The sequence below is a fragment of the Simochromis diagramma genome, unplaced genomic scaffold (assembly GCF_900408965.1).
Source record: "Simochromis diagramma unplaced genomic scaffold, fSimDia1.1 OVJJ01000337.1, whole genome shotgun sequence".
Taxonomy (NCBI): domain Eukaryota; kingdom Metazoa; phylum Chordata; class Actinopteri; order Cichliformes; family Cichlidae; genus Simochromis; species Simochromis diagramma.
In genome coordinates this window covers 2,152,987-2,169,838 of record NW_024386982.1, presented here as the reverse complement: position 1 = coordinate 2,169,838, position 16,852 = coordinate 2,152,987, and the positions used below count along the sequence as shown (strand labels likewise).

Genomic DNA, 16,852 nt, shown 5'->3' with positions numbered 1-16,852 from the left:
ATGAAGTAAACTGAGCTACTGCTCCAGACTGATTCACCTTCAATGATAAGCACAAAACTAAGATTGTTCACAGTTTGAAGCCAAGGAAAATAAAATACTGAGCACTTGCTGCCATACATTTTGCATCAGAAGTCGCATGTCTTCTCTTTCTCACTTGTCCAGAGATAATATTATATCTCTGATTCCTCAGAGAGTCTTTTGCTACCTAAGTACTTGAAATCACACTCTTGCAACCCAAATATTTCATCGGCTTTTTTGACAATAGTCTTCCCTATTATCATCAATCAATCAATCAAATCTTTATTTTGAACTTTTAAGTAAGTAAGTGTTAATGCACATACAAAAACAAAAAAACAAAACAAAACATGAAATCAAAGAACGCCAGGATGCTAAACACATAAAAGCTGATATACACCATTGAGCCCTGCTCTCAAAAACTAACTGATATAATTGATTTAAGAAGTTAGTGCTGAAAGTTGAAAGTTTTTAAAACATGTTTAACACCATCTTTTGTCAGTAAGAAAAATGACATCGTGTGGTTGGTTAGTTACGGCTAATAGACTTATATTCGTTTATGTTAGCTAACTAGTGACAGAATTGATAACTCAGAGGAAATATTTGAATAGTACCTCTGGGCAAAACATACCCATCAGTGGAGGAGACTGATGGGTATGTTGAGAAAATGATATTCTTAAACAACTATTCAGTTCAATTCTGTTTTATTTACACAGCGCCAAATCACAACAGTAGTCGCCTCAAGGTGCTTTATATTGTAAGGTAGACCTTACAGTAATACATACAGAGAAAAACCCAACAATCACATGACCCCCTATGAACAAGCACTTTGATGACAGTGGGAAGGAAAAACTCCCTTTTAACAGGAAGAAACCTCCGGCAGAACCAGGCTCAGGGAGGGGCGGGGCCATCTGCCACGAGTGGGGGTTGGGGTGAGAGAGGAAGACAGGATAAAGACATGCTGTGGAAGAGAGACAGAGATTAATAACAGATATGATTCAGTGCAGAGAGGTCTGTTAACACATAGTGAGTGAGAAAGGTGACTGAAGAAGAAACACTCAATGCATCATGGGAATCCTACAGCCTACACCAGCATAACTAAGGGAGGATTCAGCGTCACCTGATCCAGCCCAACTTTAGCCAAAAGGAAAGTTTTAAGCTTAATCTTAAAAGTATTAAAAAGAAATACATGTTCTGTGATTTATAAGCGGATATATATGAGTTTATTCATCCAACCATTCTTTTAACCACTTGTCCAGTTCAGCGTGAGTATCCAAGCTGTCATTTTACAACAAATGTGGTACACGCTGGAGATCGTCAGTCCAGAGCAAACACTGAGTGATATTTGGGTTGCTAGGTTAGGTGTAAACCTAACCTAGCAACATGAATGCCTTTGGATTTTGGGTGGAAACTAGTACCCAGAGAGAACCCACACAGCTACAACGAGGCCCCACACAGAGTAACGGTAGCTAAAAAGCTATGCAGCTATCATAAGCAATACATTTGTACACATTTTTGCATTTTTAAATAGTAATAGTTGAAGAGGAATTACCCTTTTTTTTTCTACATTCAGGTTTCAACTCCTCAGTCATGAAATTTTAGATTTGAGATCTTTTTGGTGGCTTTAAGTGTTCATTTAAAGTCCTAAATTGAGACCATAACATGTGCTCAAAAGTAATATGTTGCAGTGTGTTTAGTTAGTAAAGAAAACACAGAAATATCAGTTTAATTTTCAACAGAAACCATTTCAAGTGGTCTGTAAGTAACTGAGAGTGTCTAAAAATTAATCTCTGTGAAACTGCAGCTGACATTTTCCAAATTCATCATAGAATGAGCTAATGTGTTTCATATCAGGTATCTGATTGAATCACTGGCAAGATAGTATCTTTAGGAGTTTTTTAGAAAACATTTTTATTCCCAGCTGCATCAGCTAATCACCCAGCAAAATTCACTACATGTGTATGCGACTGTGTCCGTTATCATTCAGGACTTGTTGGATTACTGGAAATCGCAGGCAGATAGTGAGAGTAAAGGTTCCAGTTGACGTCAAGCCTTTTAGGAATTACACACATTTCTCATAGTGTATACACAGTGTATACAAGTCACCATGAAAAAAAAAACTTGGAATGTCAGCTCATGGGTCTGAGTTACAGGGTTGTTTTGCTTCAAAGGCGGGTCATGTTACTCAATCTTAGGAGTCGCTTCTACGTTAATGCTGTTGCAAACAGTGCTCCAGTTTCGTCTTACTTTTGGGTGGTCAGTCAGCCCACCAGCCAGTTTTTCCGCCCTTGCCAAGGTCAAATAGTTGGATTGAGGTCTGGTTTCTTACGCCATATCTCTGACACTGCCTTGTGATTTTGAGGGATTGTGTTATCTCAAGTACTTCGGAATCAGGTCTCCGTTACTGGGTCAGGGTGCACAGAAAGTCACAGGGGAGGATCCACTTTCTCTGTCCATATTTGTTAGTTAGTCAGTCTGCTGTCTACTAACCACCTTGTAAATTCTTTGGGTCAAAAAATGGCAGAAGACCACAGCCTCACCCAAAATTAACCGCAAAATATTGACTTTTGCATTTCCTTAAGTTGTACAAAAACATGATTTTTCTCGCATGACAAATACTTCAAAAAGACAACAAATATTCATAATGTACTGCACATGTCTGTGAAAACAATAGGATATCTATGGCTTCCAGTCAGAATGAATGCAAGATGTAGTTTTATTCATTTTTATACGGTTCAAGGCAAGCGAGGGAAATTGACTTGCTGCAAAGACAGTAACTGTAATCTGACTACAATATTAGGAATGGAATTTCATTGTAAGCACACAGGGGCCAGGTTTTACACACTGGGCTGTTTTCTTGTGCTTTCTTTAAGTCATCCATAGGTCAAACGCACAATTTTGCACACAAGACACTAAAATAATATTAACAAGTAGGATTCTTTTCATCATGCTTTAGCCAACTACTGGTCACTCTAAAACTGATTAATTCTCATCTAACCCCAACTTTTTAGACGGCATCCAATAATAATCTAATCGTTGCAGTGACATGCGGTCATTTTTACGGAAAGGGAAGCAGAGACGATGACTGACTTCATGTCAGAACATGCTGTAAAGCTCTATGCTCCAGTGTAAGAGTCTTAGCTGAGAGACAGTTCTCAACATAATAACGCTGATAACACAACAGTCATGTTACCAAGCCCGATACAATATCAATGAAAAATAAAGGTGGTGTATTAGTGAAACAGCTGGTGAGGTTCTGCACAAGTTCAATTTGATAGTTTTATTAAACTGAGCACGACAGGCACTGATCTCCATCATGAAGGCTTTCTTTGCTAATGTGCTTCTCTACATTACACATTGGCTTCGGTGGTTAGTAAGAGAAAACTGATAAAATTATTAATCACATTGTGCTTTTTTACTTGCTGATGCTTACTTTTACTCCTGACAATGTGAAGAGTAACTGATCTCAGAACAGTGAAAGCAGAGCCAGCAGCAGTTTGTCTAGCATGCTAGTCACCCCTTAGCTTTCCATGATATTACATAGGCTTATCTAAAATGCACATGCACAAACAACAAGAAAAAAGGTCTTGTAGTTCATGAGGCATTGGTAACGGGGCATGGATACTGATATTAAATAAACCAGTTATGCTATAAATTTCAACAGAGTCACAGAGAAGCAGAGTTAAGTGTGCTTAAGAGACAGTAACCACCTACAGCTACAAGATAGCAGTAATGTAAAGGATGGTGCAAAGATGCCAGTAGCATTGTGACAGTGTTGTATTTGAGGTAAAAGCAGAGAGACACTCTAACTTGGGTCCGGTTAAATTTATGTCCAATTTAGGGCTTTATTAGTCAAGTATTGCCTGCCCTGCTTGCCCTGATGGAATCCCGCTGAATAGTAGTAGTCTCAAAAAATCACCGTTAAATAGTCATTCCACAAGATCCATCAAATTCAGTCATAGAAGTCGCACTTCTCAACAGACAACAAAGTGGTTTTCATATTCAAAATGTGTATCAGACACTCAGTGACGCCCTTCCTTTGGAGGTCAACTGAAACTCAAAAAAATTGCTATAAAAATGTTTTTGTGTCTAAGTGTAGTATTATTTTCTATGGCAAAGACTGCAGCGATCCATTTCCTGTGGCTGCATTGCTTCACTAGTGTTGTTGTGTGCTTTGTTTCCCAGAGCATAGTCTGCACAGGAATGATGAAGTGGTACCCTGACCCTCAACACATTCATTGCATCCAGTCCTGTGAGGTAAGCTTAGAAGCAGCCAAGCAGTTCTGAATTAAACTTGGACATTTGAAGTAACTCTTTTCTTTTTCCTCCAATCTACTGTGCGTAATTCTATTACACACAGTTGTCTTTGGTAAAGTATCAGTGAAATTCTATCTGAACATAGTGCGTCTCAAATGTGCTTTCACATGCTACGAAAGTGTAAATATCAGAAGGATCTCGTTTGGTTTTGCCCATATCTCAGCACTCCGTTAGTGCTGAGATATGGGCTAATAAATCCTAAAAACAACTGCACATTTTTGGGCATAACCACATTAAATTTACTGTCTCAGACGGAGCTTTCCAGTAATACAAAACATGAAGCAAAACATGCCGTATCCCTGTTGTCATCACTACTCAAGATACTAGAGCCAGTGTGTGATGTGCTTCATTTTCATGATGACAAATCACAGGCAGAAACTGATGTTCTCACACTTTACAAGAATCCCTTTCAAATCTGGCCAAAGAAGCTTGTTTTTCCAAGGGGTCCTGGCATTGCCAAATGGTGGATTGCCTGCCAAGCCTAATGGATTATCTGAAAAAGGAAAATAAATTAATCACTGGCTTATGCTAGATTTAGAGTCATTATTTAGGCAGACTCAAAGCTTAGTTTAAAAGCAGTCTACAACAAAGATTTTAAAACAAAGACACTTTTCCAGTAAATCTACGTATATTTGCAAAACATTAGTTAGAATTCTTTAATTGGGTACCTTTAATATTTCACTGTACATTATTTAGCGGGCTTTGTCATATGCTGGTGGCTAGGAATTCAATACAATAAAAAGGCTAAGCATTGTGCACAAATAGTTCAATTCAATTCAATTCAATTCAATTTCATTTATACAGTGCCAAATCACAACAACAGTTGCCTCAGGGCGCTTTATATTGTAAGGTAGACCCTACAATAAAACATACAGAGAAAAACCCAACATTCATATGACCCCCTATGAGCAAGCACTTTGGCGACAGTGGGAAGGAAAAACTCCCTTTTAACAGGAAGAAACCTCCGGCAGAACCAGGCTCAGGGAGGGGCGGGGCCATCTGCTGCGACTGGTTGGGGTGAGAGAAGGAAGACAGGATAAAGACATGCTGTGAACGAGAGACAGAGATTAATAACAAGGATTGTAATCGTGTCAAACTGAAACGGAATCAGCAACACAAATATAGTCCCCATGATGTTATGCCCTTGGTAAAAATACAGAGATTTACACATCTCCAAACTACACCACTCAGAAACCATTTTAAATATTCCCTAAAGTAACATTCTTCTTCCTTTTGATTATTCCCGTTTTTTCATTTGGTTTTTAATATGTTAATTACGGAGCATTTTCTTTTACTTGTTGCATCTATTTTGTCTTTAATTTCAAGAGGTTGCTACTAATGTGACTGCTTTGACATTAATGTGACAAATCAATAAAACCGGAACTTTTCTGGCTCTGTAAATGTCCAAGTCAACAAAAAGTAAAATTTACATGTGGTAGTTCATTTAAGCTACACTGTAAAAAAAAATTGTAATATAATACAGGAGGAACAATGCGGTTTTCGTCCTGGTCGCGGAACACTGGACCAGCTCTTTATCCTCTCGAGGATACTTGAGGGTGCATGGGAGTTTGCCCAACCAGTCTACATGTGTTTTGTGGACTTGGAGAAGGCATTCGACCGTGTCCCTCGGGGTGTCCTGTGGGAGGTGTTGCGGGAGTATGGGGTGTCTGGCCCATTGCTACGGGCCATTCGATCCCTATACAACCGTTGCAAGAGCTTGGTTCGCATTGCCGGCAATAAGTCGGACTCGTTCCCGGTGGGTGATGGGCTCCGCCAGGGCTGCCCTTTGTCTCCGGTTCTGTTCATAATTTTTATGGACAGGATTTCTAGGCGCAGCCAAGTGGCGGAGGGCTTTCGCTTTGGTGGCCTCAGAATCTCATCTCTGATTTTTGCAGATGATGTGGTTCTGTTGGCTTCATCGGGTGAGGGCCTCCAGCTCGCACTGGAGCGGTTCGCAGCCGAGTGTGAAGCAGCGGGAATGAGGATCAGCACCTCCAAATCTGAGGCCATGGTTCTCAGCCGGAAAAGGGTGGAGTGCCCACTCCGGGTCGGGGATGAGTTCCTGCCCCAAGTGGAGGAGTTCAAGTATCTCGGGGTCTTGTTCGCGAGTGATGGGAGAAGGGAGCCGGAGATCGACAGACGGATTGGTGCTGCAGCTGCAGTGATGCAGACGCTGCACCGGTCCGTCGTGGTGAAGAGGGAGCTGAGTGTAAAAGCGAAGCTCTCAATTTACCGGTCGATCTACGTCCCTACCCTCACCTATGGCCACGAGCTGTGGGTAGTGACCGAAAGAACGAGATCGCGGATACAAGCAGCAGAAATGAGCTTCCTCCGAAGGGTGGCTGGCCTCTCCCTTAGAGATAGGGTGAGAAGTTCGGCCATCCGGGAGGGGCTCAGAGTAGAGCCGCTGCTGCTCCACATCGAAAGGAGCCAGCTGAGGTGGTTCGGGCATCTGACAAGGATGCCCCCTGGGCGCCTCCTGGGTGAGGTGTTCCAGGCATGTCCCACCCACCGGGAGGAGGCCCCGGGGCAGACCCAGGACACGCTGGAGAGATTATATCTCTCGGCTGGCCTGGCAACGCCTTGGTGTTCCCCCGGATAAGCTGGAGGAGGTGGCTGGGGAGAGGGAGGTCTGGGCCTCTTTGCTTAGGCTGCTGCCCCCGCGACCCGGCCTCGGATAAAGCGGGTGAAGATGGATGGATGGATGGATGGATATAAAAGTATTCTACTGTGTATTTTACAGTTTTGTACTGTTCTTCTAGAATATCATTAAATTTACATAAATAGACTGATTTTACATTTCAAATGTAAATTAAGGTAAAATCACTGTAAATGTAATAAAACATAATTTTCTTGTTTTTTAAATGTATCTGTCTGTACATATGCATATTTAGATTGTTAAAATACATTCACAAATGTATCATAATTCCACAAATATTTGTCCATTATTTAAAAGATTGAATTGTTAAATTCAAATGTAATGCTATGGAAAAATGCCTTTTCCAAGTGCTTTTAGACATTAAATTAGGAACATTTTAACGTGATCAAACAATGAAATTAAATATAAACAAGGTCAATGAATGTGGCAATATGAATCATAATACGTAAATGTACAGAAATATACAGTTAACAGTTGGTTTAAATAATAATGGATTGCATGCCCTGGGACAGACTGACAGAGGCGAGGCTGCCATATCGCACCATTGGCCCATCACCAAATAGGCGGTAGGTGAAGAGTCTTGACCACGGACACAATACCGAGAGTGTCCGAGCCGGGGCTCGAACCGGCAACCGTCTGATCACAAGGCGAACTGCCAACTCTTGAGCCACGATCGCCCTAAAGAGCAGCGATAATAATACTTATGTGATGTAACACAAGCTTATAGGAATCATATTATATACTTTTCCATAGCATTACATTTGAATTCATCAGTTCAATCTTTCAAATAACGGACAGATATTTGTGAAATCATGATACATTTGTGAATGTATTTTAACATCTAAATATGCATATGTACAGACAGATACATTTAATAATCATGACAATTATGTTTTATTACATTACAGTGATTTAACGTTAATTTACATTTGAAATGTGAAATCAGTCTATTTACGTAACTTTAATGATATTCTAGAAGAACAGAACAAAACTGTAAAATGCAGTAAAATACTTTCATATTAGGATTTTTTCCTACCGTGCAGCCATACCTGCGAGCTTGTGGTTGTTAGTTCACATTCATTGGCCGATGCTTAGCGTCATGTGTCCCAACATCCAATGGCATGTCACATTGTTTTCATGGCCACACCCTCACCCCAGGTGCAGAGGCCTATTTCTGTTCAGGAATGTTGGGAATACTTTGAGATTTATATTAATTGCAATTCCTACCTCTACATTAATTTTTTAAAATATATAATTAGCACAGCGTGGCGGTGCAATGTTTTATATGTTTTTTTAGTTTTTATTCCTATTAATTATATTTTCACGTGTTACCTCTGAATTATTGAATCAGACCTAGATGACATGACATGTTCAGCACAATTATAATTCAAATACTCCTTTAATTATTGATTATTCTCATTAATTTTCGATCATTTTATATATTTTTCCATAGTATTACATTTGAATTTAACAGATCATTCTCTCACATAATAGACAAATATTTGTGAAATGATGATACATTTCTGAATGTATTTTTACAATCTAAATATGCATATGTACAAAAACATATATTTAAAAAACAAGTAAATTGTGTTTTACTATATTTACAGTGATGTTATGTTATTTTACCTTTGACATGTAAAATCACCGTCTACTTATGTAAATTTCATGATATTCTAGAAAGACAGTACAAAACTGTAAAATATACAGTAAGATACTTTGACATTACTATTTTTTGAAACAGTGTACCTTTCAAACTGGTTAGTATTTAGTAGTAGTTTATTTGTTGTGACATAATCAACACAGTTGATTAGGTGATGCCATGTGTCTAAGGCCACTGTAGCATAACTATAGCAAGACTTGTGACCTGTAGTTTGTATTCTAATTGAAAAGTGGTTTAATGTGCAATTTAGCATGCATTTCAGTTCACGAATACTGTAGCAATGACAGTAAATCACCTAAATTCATAAAACCAGAGAGTTTTTATTTGGCATTCGCCTTCTTGGTTCAGAAAAGGCTGGAACTACTGATGGAACACATAAACTGTTGATGTCTCATGGTATTAAAATATTCTTCCCACCTGCCAGCACTTCATTTTCCCCTTCCACCTTCCCGTGAATGTTGCTAGGCAAAACAGTTGCTTATAGCCCACTCCTCCATGACAACACTGTAAATTATACCAGACCACATGTGCTGCATATGCTCTGTGCTCTCATCCAGATGCCATTGCACCCTCTTTGCACCTTGCCTCTGTTTCCACTCTTTCTTAAAACCAACATAGACATCCCGTGCAACTACCATACCAAAACTGTTATATGTAATGTTTTATCTACCTTTCAGTCCCATAAAAGGATTACATCACAGAAAAAGACATGTCTTCACCGAGATCATAAGAACAAAGACTGTAGTAAGAGTGTGCAGCCAGAGAAATGCATTGACTTATGCATGACTTCATATAAGGCATTTAGGCATGGAGGATAGAATCCATCTGCTGAAAACATTTGGTAGATGGTCACAGTGCTCCCCTTCATCTCATCATAAAATGCTGTACAGTATCTTTAAAATCAGTAGTACGGTACAGCTAATGAAGGATTAAATGATTAAGCAAAACATGGATTAGGTATATCTGTGTTTTTGTCATTTAACAATAGTTCTGCATAAACAGACAGCCCTACTGTGAATGAGTGTTATGATCTGTGCAAGATGCAAGCTATACTATAAGTGTGACAGTGGAATATACAGGCTTCTTTACAGTTGCCAGGTAAGAGCTAAACATGTGGTAATGATGTGATTATAAATGGACTGCATGTAAACTTATCTTTCAGAATAATCTACGTTCTGCTCAAAATACTTTTTTTTAATGAACATATCAAATACCTGTTGCACTACATAGAATTATCCATCCATCCATTGTCTGCCACTTACCCAGGTTTGGGTCATGGGGGCAGGAGTCTAAGCGGAGAAACTCAGACTTCCCTGATCCAGCTGGGCACCGAGTCCTTCCCAGGCCAGCTAATAGTATAATCTCACCCGTGACTCCTGAGTCTGCCCTGGGTTCTCCTCCCGTTAGGACATGCCCGAAATACTTCCCCTAGGCGATGTCTTGAAGGCAATCTAATCAGATGTTTGAACTGGTTCCTGTCAATGTGGAGGAGCAGCAGCATCCAAAATGACCAAGCTCCTCATCCTGTCTCTAAAAGACAGCTCACGAAGCTAATTTCATTCTTTGGTCACTACCCAGAGCTTGTGACCATAGGTGAGTGTAGGGACATAGATTGACCAATAAATCAATAACTTTCCTTTTACGCTTTTTTTTTTTTTTTTAAAGCAAAGCTGTATAAAAGAATTTTACAATCTTAACATCAGAAAAACGGCCACCTCCCAAATATACATACCTTTAAAACAAAGACCAAAGAAGCATCAAACAAAGAGTAAAACTCCTTGAACTGTCCTACCTGGCAGAAGAAATCTTTTCTTTTCTTCTCTGTTAGTGAGTCATATGGAGAAGAGAAAGGGGCAAACAGTTTTCAGAAGGATGTGCAGTGACTGGGGTCAGGCCATGTAAAGAATGATATAAATTCCTGGTAGGAAATTTAAAAAAAAACAATCATATAATATACTGCTGCTTGACAGCAGAGGGTTTTCTAGAATTCATACCTGTGTTATATAAACTTGGGTGAGGAGCTTGTCAGGTGTGGATGACTACTCAGAATATTCGTGTAAGTGAGGTTTGGGATTGGCTGCTTCAGCTTTTTATGCCTGTTTCTTTTACACTGATTGGAGTGGAGTTAAAGATAATACACAAACCAGCCGACCTTTTAATTACCCGTACGGGACTGAAGTGGATAGCCAGTTCTTGCTGTTTTAATATTATTCCTGGGTCTGTGTGTTTCTTGTGATCACAAGATATTTTCTGCCTGGAAGGGAATGTAAATACTAATTAACCTCAGCATGAGCCCTGGCCTCCAAATTAACCTCATCTGGGCAAAGTGTGGGGTCTGCTTATTTAAACAGTTTTCAGCAAGGAAGGACAAGCATGGGAATGCTGACAAAATCCAGAATAAAGGTCAGAGCTGGAAATTTCAAATTAAACTTGCCATTAGGCTAAGCAACTTTTTGTCATGAAGGTTATTCAGAGATTTACATACAAGCTGTGATTTTAGTGAAACATCTGGTGCAATTACTGGTAAAGTATTTACTTAGAGACAGAACAATTAAATAGATTTATTTTTGTCCGTGGCCATTTAGTCAGAAAAGGCAAGGGGATTTGTCAAGTAGGGAGTTCTTTGAAGTGAAGAGAAATATCCAGAAATCTTCTCAGCAGCTGCTCTCTCCCCCTGCGCAGGTTAGGTAAAAGTCTACTGTTAGTCTTTGAAATATCTCCATCAGCTCATCAGAGGAAACCAAAACTATCTTTGGCACTCAGCACTTATTTTCATATTGTTGGCACGTCAGGCCCTTCAAGCCCTTAAGGTTCAGCGGAAAACATTAAAAAGGCTTTCATCATCGCGTTTAAGATTCTGTGTAACTTTCATTCCAGAAAATTGCGTGCCACTCCAAAGTTTCTCCAGCAGGACTCCCACACTGGCCAAGGCATTGCAAAAAACTGTTTACACTAAAGGTATTCTAAGTAACTTAAAGCATATCAGTCATCAAATTATGTCCATCTACTTTATTTATCCTAGGTCAACAATGTCAAACCAAACCTAGATTGCTAAATTGCTTTGAAGAATCTTTGTAGTCATAATTTTTACTTCATCACAGTGATTCAGCAGGACTGTAAACTGGATATAACACTTTACTCATCTCTGCCGCATTCACACCTTATGTACTCTAAGGCTATATTGCTGTGTTTATCATGTTGGTATATATCCCTATTTACTGTAGTGTAACTTTAGGACCGCATCAAAATCACTTAAAGTGAGATCAAGCTTTCCCTCCCATATAGTTACAATTATTTAATTGCTACGACTTGCCAGTGCAAGGTTTGCTGTTTGGCAAAATAACAATTAATGCAAGGTGAGTTTATATAAGAGTTTATTTGTAGTAATCAACGCAAAAATGGTCATCTTGAGAAATTATGCCAATGGACCAAGGTAGCGCCAGGGTTTCTACAAAGATATGCAAAAGGTTGCACTCTAATGAAACAGAAACCACATCTAACAACAAGGGCTTGAAGTCACCATCCATAGAAAACAGAAATGGGAGCCTGGAGATAACTGAAGATGACTGCACTCATATTTGGGAAGGCCAGGCTAACGCCCAAATGATGTTATTGTGTTCTGCCTGAAGAACAAACTTATTTTTGAAGTCTGCAACTTTATAAGGAAGGCTTTTCAGGCATCGGATAAATGTTGAAGCCAGAGTGGTAGATCAAGGGCAGACTGCTTTAATACAATATTAATATGCTATTCAATAATTTTCACAGGACAAAGAGGTGACAGAAGATCACAGAGGGCACCGCTTTTTTGTCACTTTATAAAATCTCTGACAAACTCACAGCTTAGCATGCCTTACTATAGTGGTTTTACAGTTATTGCGCACTGTAAACACTCCTAGGAGTGAGACAAAAATTCAACACAACCGTTTTCCCGTCTGTGTGAAACAGCCTGTGACATCTCATTAGTTTGTTTCATTGTATTGTAAGAGGCAAAGACATTTACCAACCAGCTTGTAGCATTGCAGCATTTGATTATGCTGTGTGAGATTTCTTTTGCTTTACAGTGCCCTCTAACATGCATCCATACCCTTTCCATATGCTTTTGCAAAATCCAATTTTCTTGTTCCCTTTGGTTCAGATCTCTTTTTAGCATCTTCAGCTCCGCCCCCTGTCCAGGTTATGCTTTTAGAAAAGGTTGCTTTGCTGTACTCTCTACAGCTCCCATTTCTTGAGCCAGTGGGTTGTTCTAGTTAGTGGTTTGGTTTATGTGTTATTGTATCCTTGCTGTTCTAAAGAGCTTGGAAAGAAAAGCTTCTGGACTTCTTTAAGATGCTTGAAGACGTTTCACCTCTCATCCGAGAAGCTTCTTCAGTTCTAAGGTCACATGGTGGAGAGTCCTACATTTAAGTCCTGGGGGAGTGTCCCCCAAAAGTCGATGTGTGAAAACGGGTGTAGGTCACAATTAGCCCAGGTTTTTGGGTGAACCCGCTGTGAAACCTAGCCCCACCCTATCATGTGATTTCCTGAGGTCAGATGGCCCAGGGTGTGAGTGGGTGTTACGGTGTCAGGGACATACATGCTTCTTTCTCTCCTCTTTCAAACCATCTGTCCTCTCTGTCCAAAATGTGAACATCCTTGTAAGAGTGACCTTTGTCCTTTGGACTGCCGAGTCTTGTCCCGTGGATGTGGCTCTTCTATGTTGTGCCATGCGCTTGTGAAGTGGCTGTTTGGTCTCTCCGATGTAGAGGTCTGGGCATTCCTCGCTACACTGTACAGCATACACTACGTTGTTAAGTTTGTGTTTAGGAGTTTTGTCTTTGGGGTGAACCAGTTTTTGTCTGAGTGTGTTGCTGGGTCTGAAATGCACCGGGATGTCATGCTTGGAGAAAACTCTCCTGAGTTTTTCTGATACACCGGCTACATAGGAGATGACAATGTTGTTGCGTCTGTCTTTCTTATCCTCCCTAGTTGGTGTCCGATCTTCTTTTCTGTGCATCTTTGCTGACTTGATGAAAGCCCAATTAGGATATCCACATGTTTTAAGAGCCTCCTTTGCATGTGTGTGTTCCCTCTTTTTCCCTTCATTCAGGCTTAGAGGGAACATTTTCTACCCGGTGTTGTAAGGTCTTGATTACTCCAAGTTTGTGTTCCAGAGGGTGGTGGGAGTCAAAGAGGAGGTAGAAAGACAAACCCAGCCAAGGAAATCACATGATAGGGTGGGGCTAGGTTTTACAGCGGGTTTACCCGAAACCTTGGCCGATTGTGACCTACGTCCGTTTTCGCATCTTGACTCGTGTGATTAGGCAGAGGATCAACAGGGGGTTCATGACCCTTTTGAGGGACACTCCCTAGGACTTAAATCTGGGACCATTTGACCTCAGAACTGAAGAAGCTTCTCGGATGAGAGGTGAAACGTCTTCAAGCAACCTAAAGATTTCCAGACGCTTTTCTTTCCAAGCTCTTTAGACTACGATGACCTGGATGACTGAGAACCTTCACAGACATATCCTTGCTGTTAATCAGAGTCTTTGTTGTATACGCTCTCATAATTCCCACCATTCCCAACTGTTAGAATGGACTGAGGTTCTGTTTGACAGAAACTCCGGGTTATTTTTAGTGGAATTGAGTGCCTACAAAGTATTGAGACGGTAAAAGAGCAATTCATCATTATATATATGGTTGTAACAAAGTCTCATGGCACGCCTGAACCTTAATTGTTGGACGCCACCACCAACACTATGTTCAGTCTAATTTTGATTTTCTGTTATTCAGATATGCAGGCAGACCATTCTAACCTGCGTCCAGCTGACTGCTTACTCAAGGCCCAGCTAAAAGTCACCTACCTAAGCTAGCTAATAATGTTTGCACATGGCATATTCCATAGCAGCAAAGCCAAGAAGTCATGCATCTGTTACATCAACAGAACTTTAGCTGTTGTATTCAGTAACCACAGATGTAATCATCTTTGACGTAAGAAGCCATCTTTAACTGTGATTGAGATTTCTTTATGTTTTGTGTGACTGTGGTTTATTTAACCTACCTTGGGAAGTGCTTTGCTGGTACAGTCACATGCCCACTTGTCCACTGAGCTGAACACCCAGACCTATCTCGGTCAGTAGACAGCAATCATCCTCTTTCATTAGTTACCCGGTTTCGTGAGCTTTGCCAGAGCTGCCAGTGACCACAAGATGGATTTCCTGGTATGCCTGAATATACAAGTTGAATTGGCCTCTGATTATTCAGCACAAGTGTTTATTTTGATTCCTTGATATTTTGTTTCATGGAAATATGTCCCAAACAACTTAATTGTGTGGCAGTGTGTGCCACTAAGTAAAATTCTGTTTTCTGGGAAGATGCTGAGTCATTTTTTTTGGCATTCCCGGTGTTTCATGTTGTGCAAGGTAAAATTCATATTTGGGGAAGGATTATTTCTCCAACCATAACAGTGTTTCTTGTTTGTAACTTGTGTCTAGCCTTTTGGAGGGGACGGCTGGTGTGACACCATAAACAACAGGGCCTACTGCCAGTATGATGGAGGAGACTGCTGCCCATCTACACTCTCCACCAGGAAGGTACACAAACAAACTTTTCCAGAGCCACACAAGGAGACACACATCCATTTCAGTTGCTTTGATACAATCAGGTTTAATTTGTTTATGCTATTTATTACTGTTATCATTATTATTATTATTTGTTGGGTCATTTTTAATAAACAGAACCTTCAATCTACTGTAAAAAAAAGTGTATTTGGCTTCCTCATTTTCAATGAAGATGGAGCTTAGAAGCTGAAGCTCGATTCAAAGGCAGATTCTTCCTGTTTGCAGTAGTAGAAATCTGTGTCTTTTGGCACGAGCACTGTGCAGGAGACTTCTGCTAAGCAAACAAGCACAGATCCCTGCTACTTTCCCCTTGCTCCTGTTAACGACTGCGCCTATTTAGTCTCCCTCATCTGTATTTTAAACAACGGAGGAGACTAGCGGCACAAGCTTTTCCAGTCAAATTGTAAATAAGCAGGTTTTCATCACGCTGCTACGCTGTTTTCACACCTTCGACATGAAGCGATGGACGTCGGCACAGACTTGGGCATGAAGCGCAAATTTCACCGTATTATTTAAGCTGTGTTCCAAAATAAGCTCTGAATGTAAACGTCTCTGGTTTCAATTTTAATGTGTGATGCAGGCGTGTAACATAGATGGCATTTTAAAATGGAATTTTCTGTTGGGCTTGCAAAGGATCCCCTGCACGTCCCTCTATTTGAGGAACACGCTGGCCGTCTTTGTTTATTCATCCTAACATACTTGCCCTGGTGACAGCTCGCTCATGCTCGTTACGAGATGCAAACGTATCGCGTTACACTAATTGCGCTAAATGATTGCTGTATATATTAAGTGGCTAAGAGGAATGGTATGAATAATAATGAGTTAGCCCAGGTCAGCCTGTGGTGGAAACCAGGCCACATAAACACATCTTTCCCCCTATTTTTCTGTGCTTTCATGAGAACTTCTCTCCCCTGTTGACATTTAGGAAGTCACTTACTCCCCAGCTCTCCCACCACCGTCAAATATACTCTGTTTGGCTACTGTAAAGCCACATATTCCTGACACTCTTTGAGGGGGCCCTGCCTGTTAATTCATATGGCCTACAGTTGGCTGAACCTCCGCTGTCTCCTTTATGTCCGCAGCACGCCATGACTCACTGGCAGCTCCTTCTTAAATGGAGGAGTTCAGCGAGTCTGCAGCTGCCGTCATAATAAATGAGCTGCCAGACTGCCACTAACTGCTCTTTTACAGGGGAAGGGAGAGGTGGAGGGTATAAGTGTGGGAGCAGCGAGGTGTCTGACGGTCTGCGGTTTCCTCGGCCACTGTAAAACAGCAACTCAGCAAGCGGGGGTCGTTTCAAGGAAGTGAACTAAACAGCCATGAGAGTGTGCATCCTGACTGCCGCGGCTCCAGCAGGGTGATGGAGCAAGAGGGGGGGTAATGAAGGCTCAGTCTTTTTCCAGAACTCTCTGTTTCTATGGGGCTCGATGTATGCAGGTGTAGGCAATTACAGGTTTTTAACACAGCGTGACCCACATTGCTTATTTTCACTGCCGCCACACACAAAAAGCCTGGACGTTCATGACATTTCAGTATTATTAATCATTAAACATAAACAGATAATGTTGATAATGTTTAGATTGTTCTGCAGCTGTGGCCACT

General features: G+C 40.6%; 1 protein-coding gene across 1 annotated transcript in view; it reads left to right on the top strand.

The window, feature by feature from the left end:
- The window catches only part of pappa2 (pappalysin 2), an 89,081-nt gene that overhangs the window by 68,820 nt on the left and 3,409 nt on the right, over positions 1–16,852 (top strand). Inside the window, exons 25-26 of the mRNA XM_040039525.1 lie at positions 4,201–4,272; positions 15,125–15,223. Of these exons, the coding sequence (XP_039895459.1) occupies positions 4,201–4,272; positions 15,125–15,223 (171 nt within the window). The remainder of the gene's footprint in view (positions 1–4,200; positions 4,273–15,124; positions 15,224–16,852) is intronic.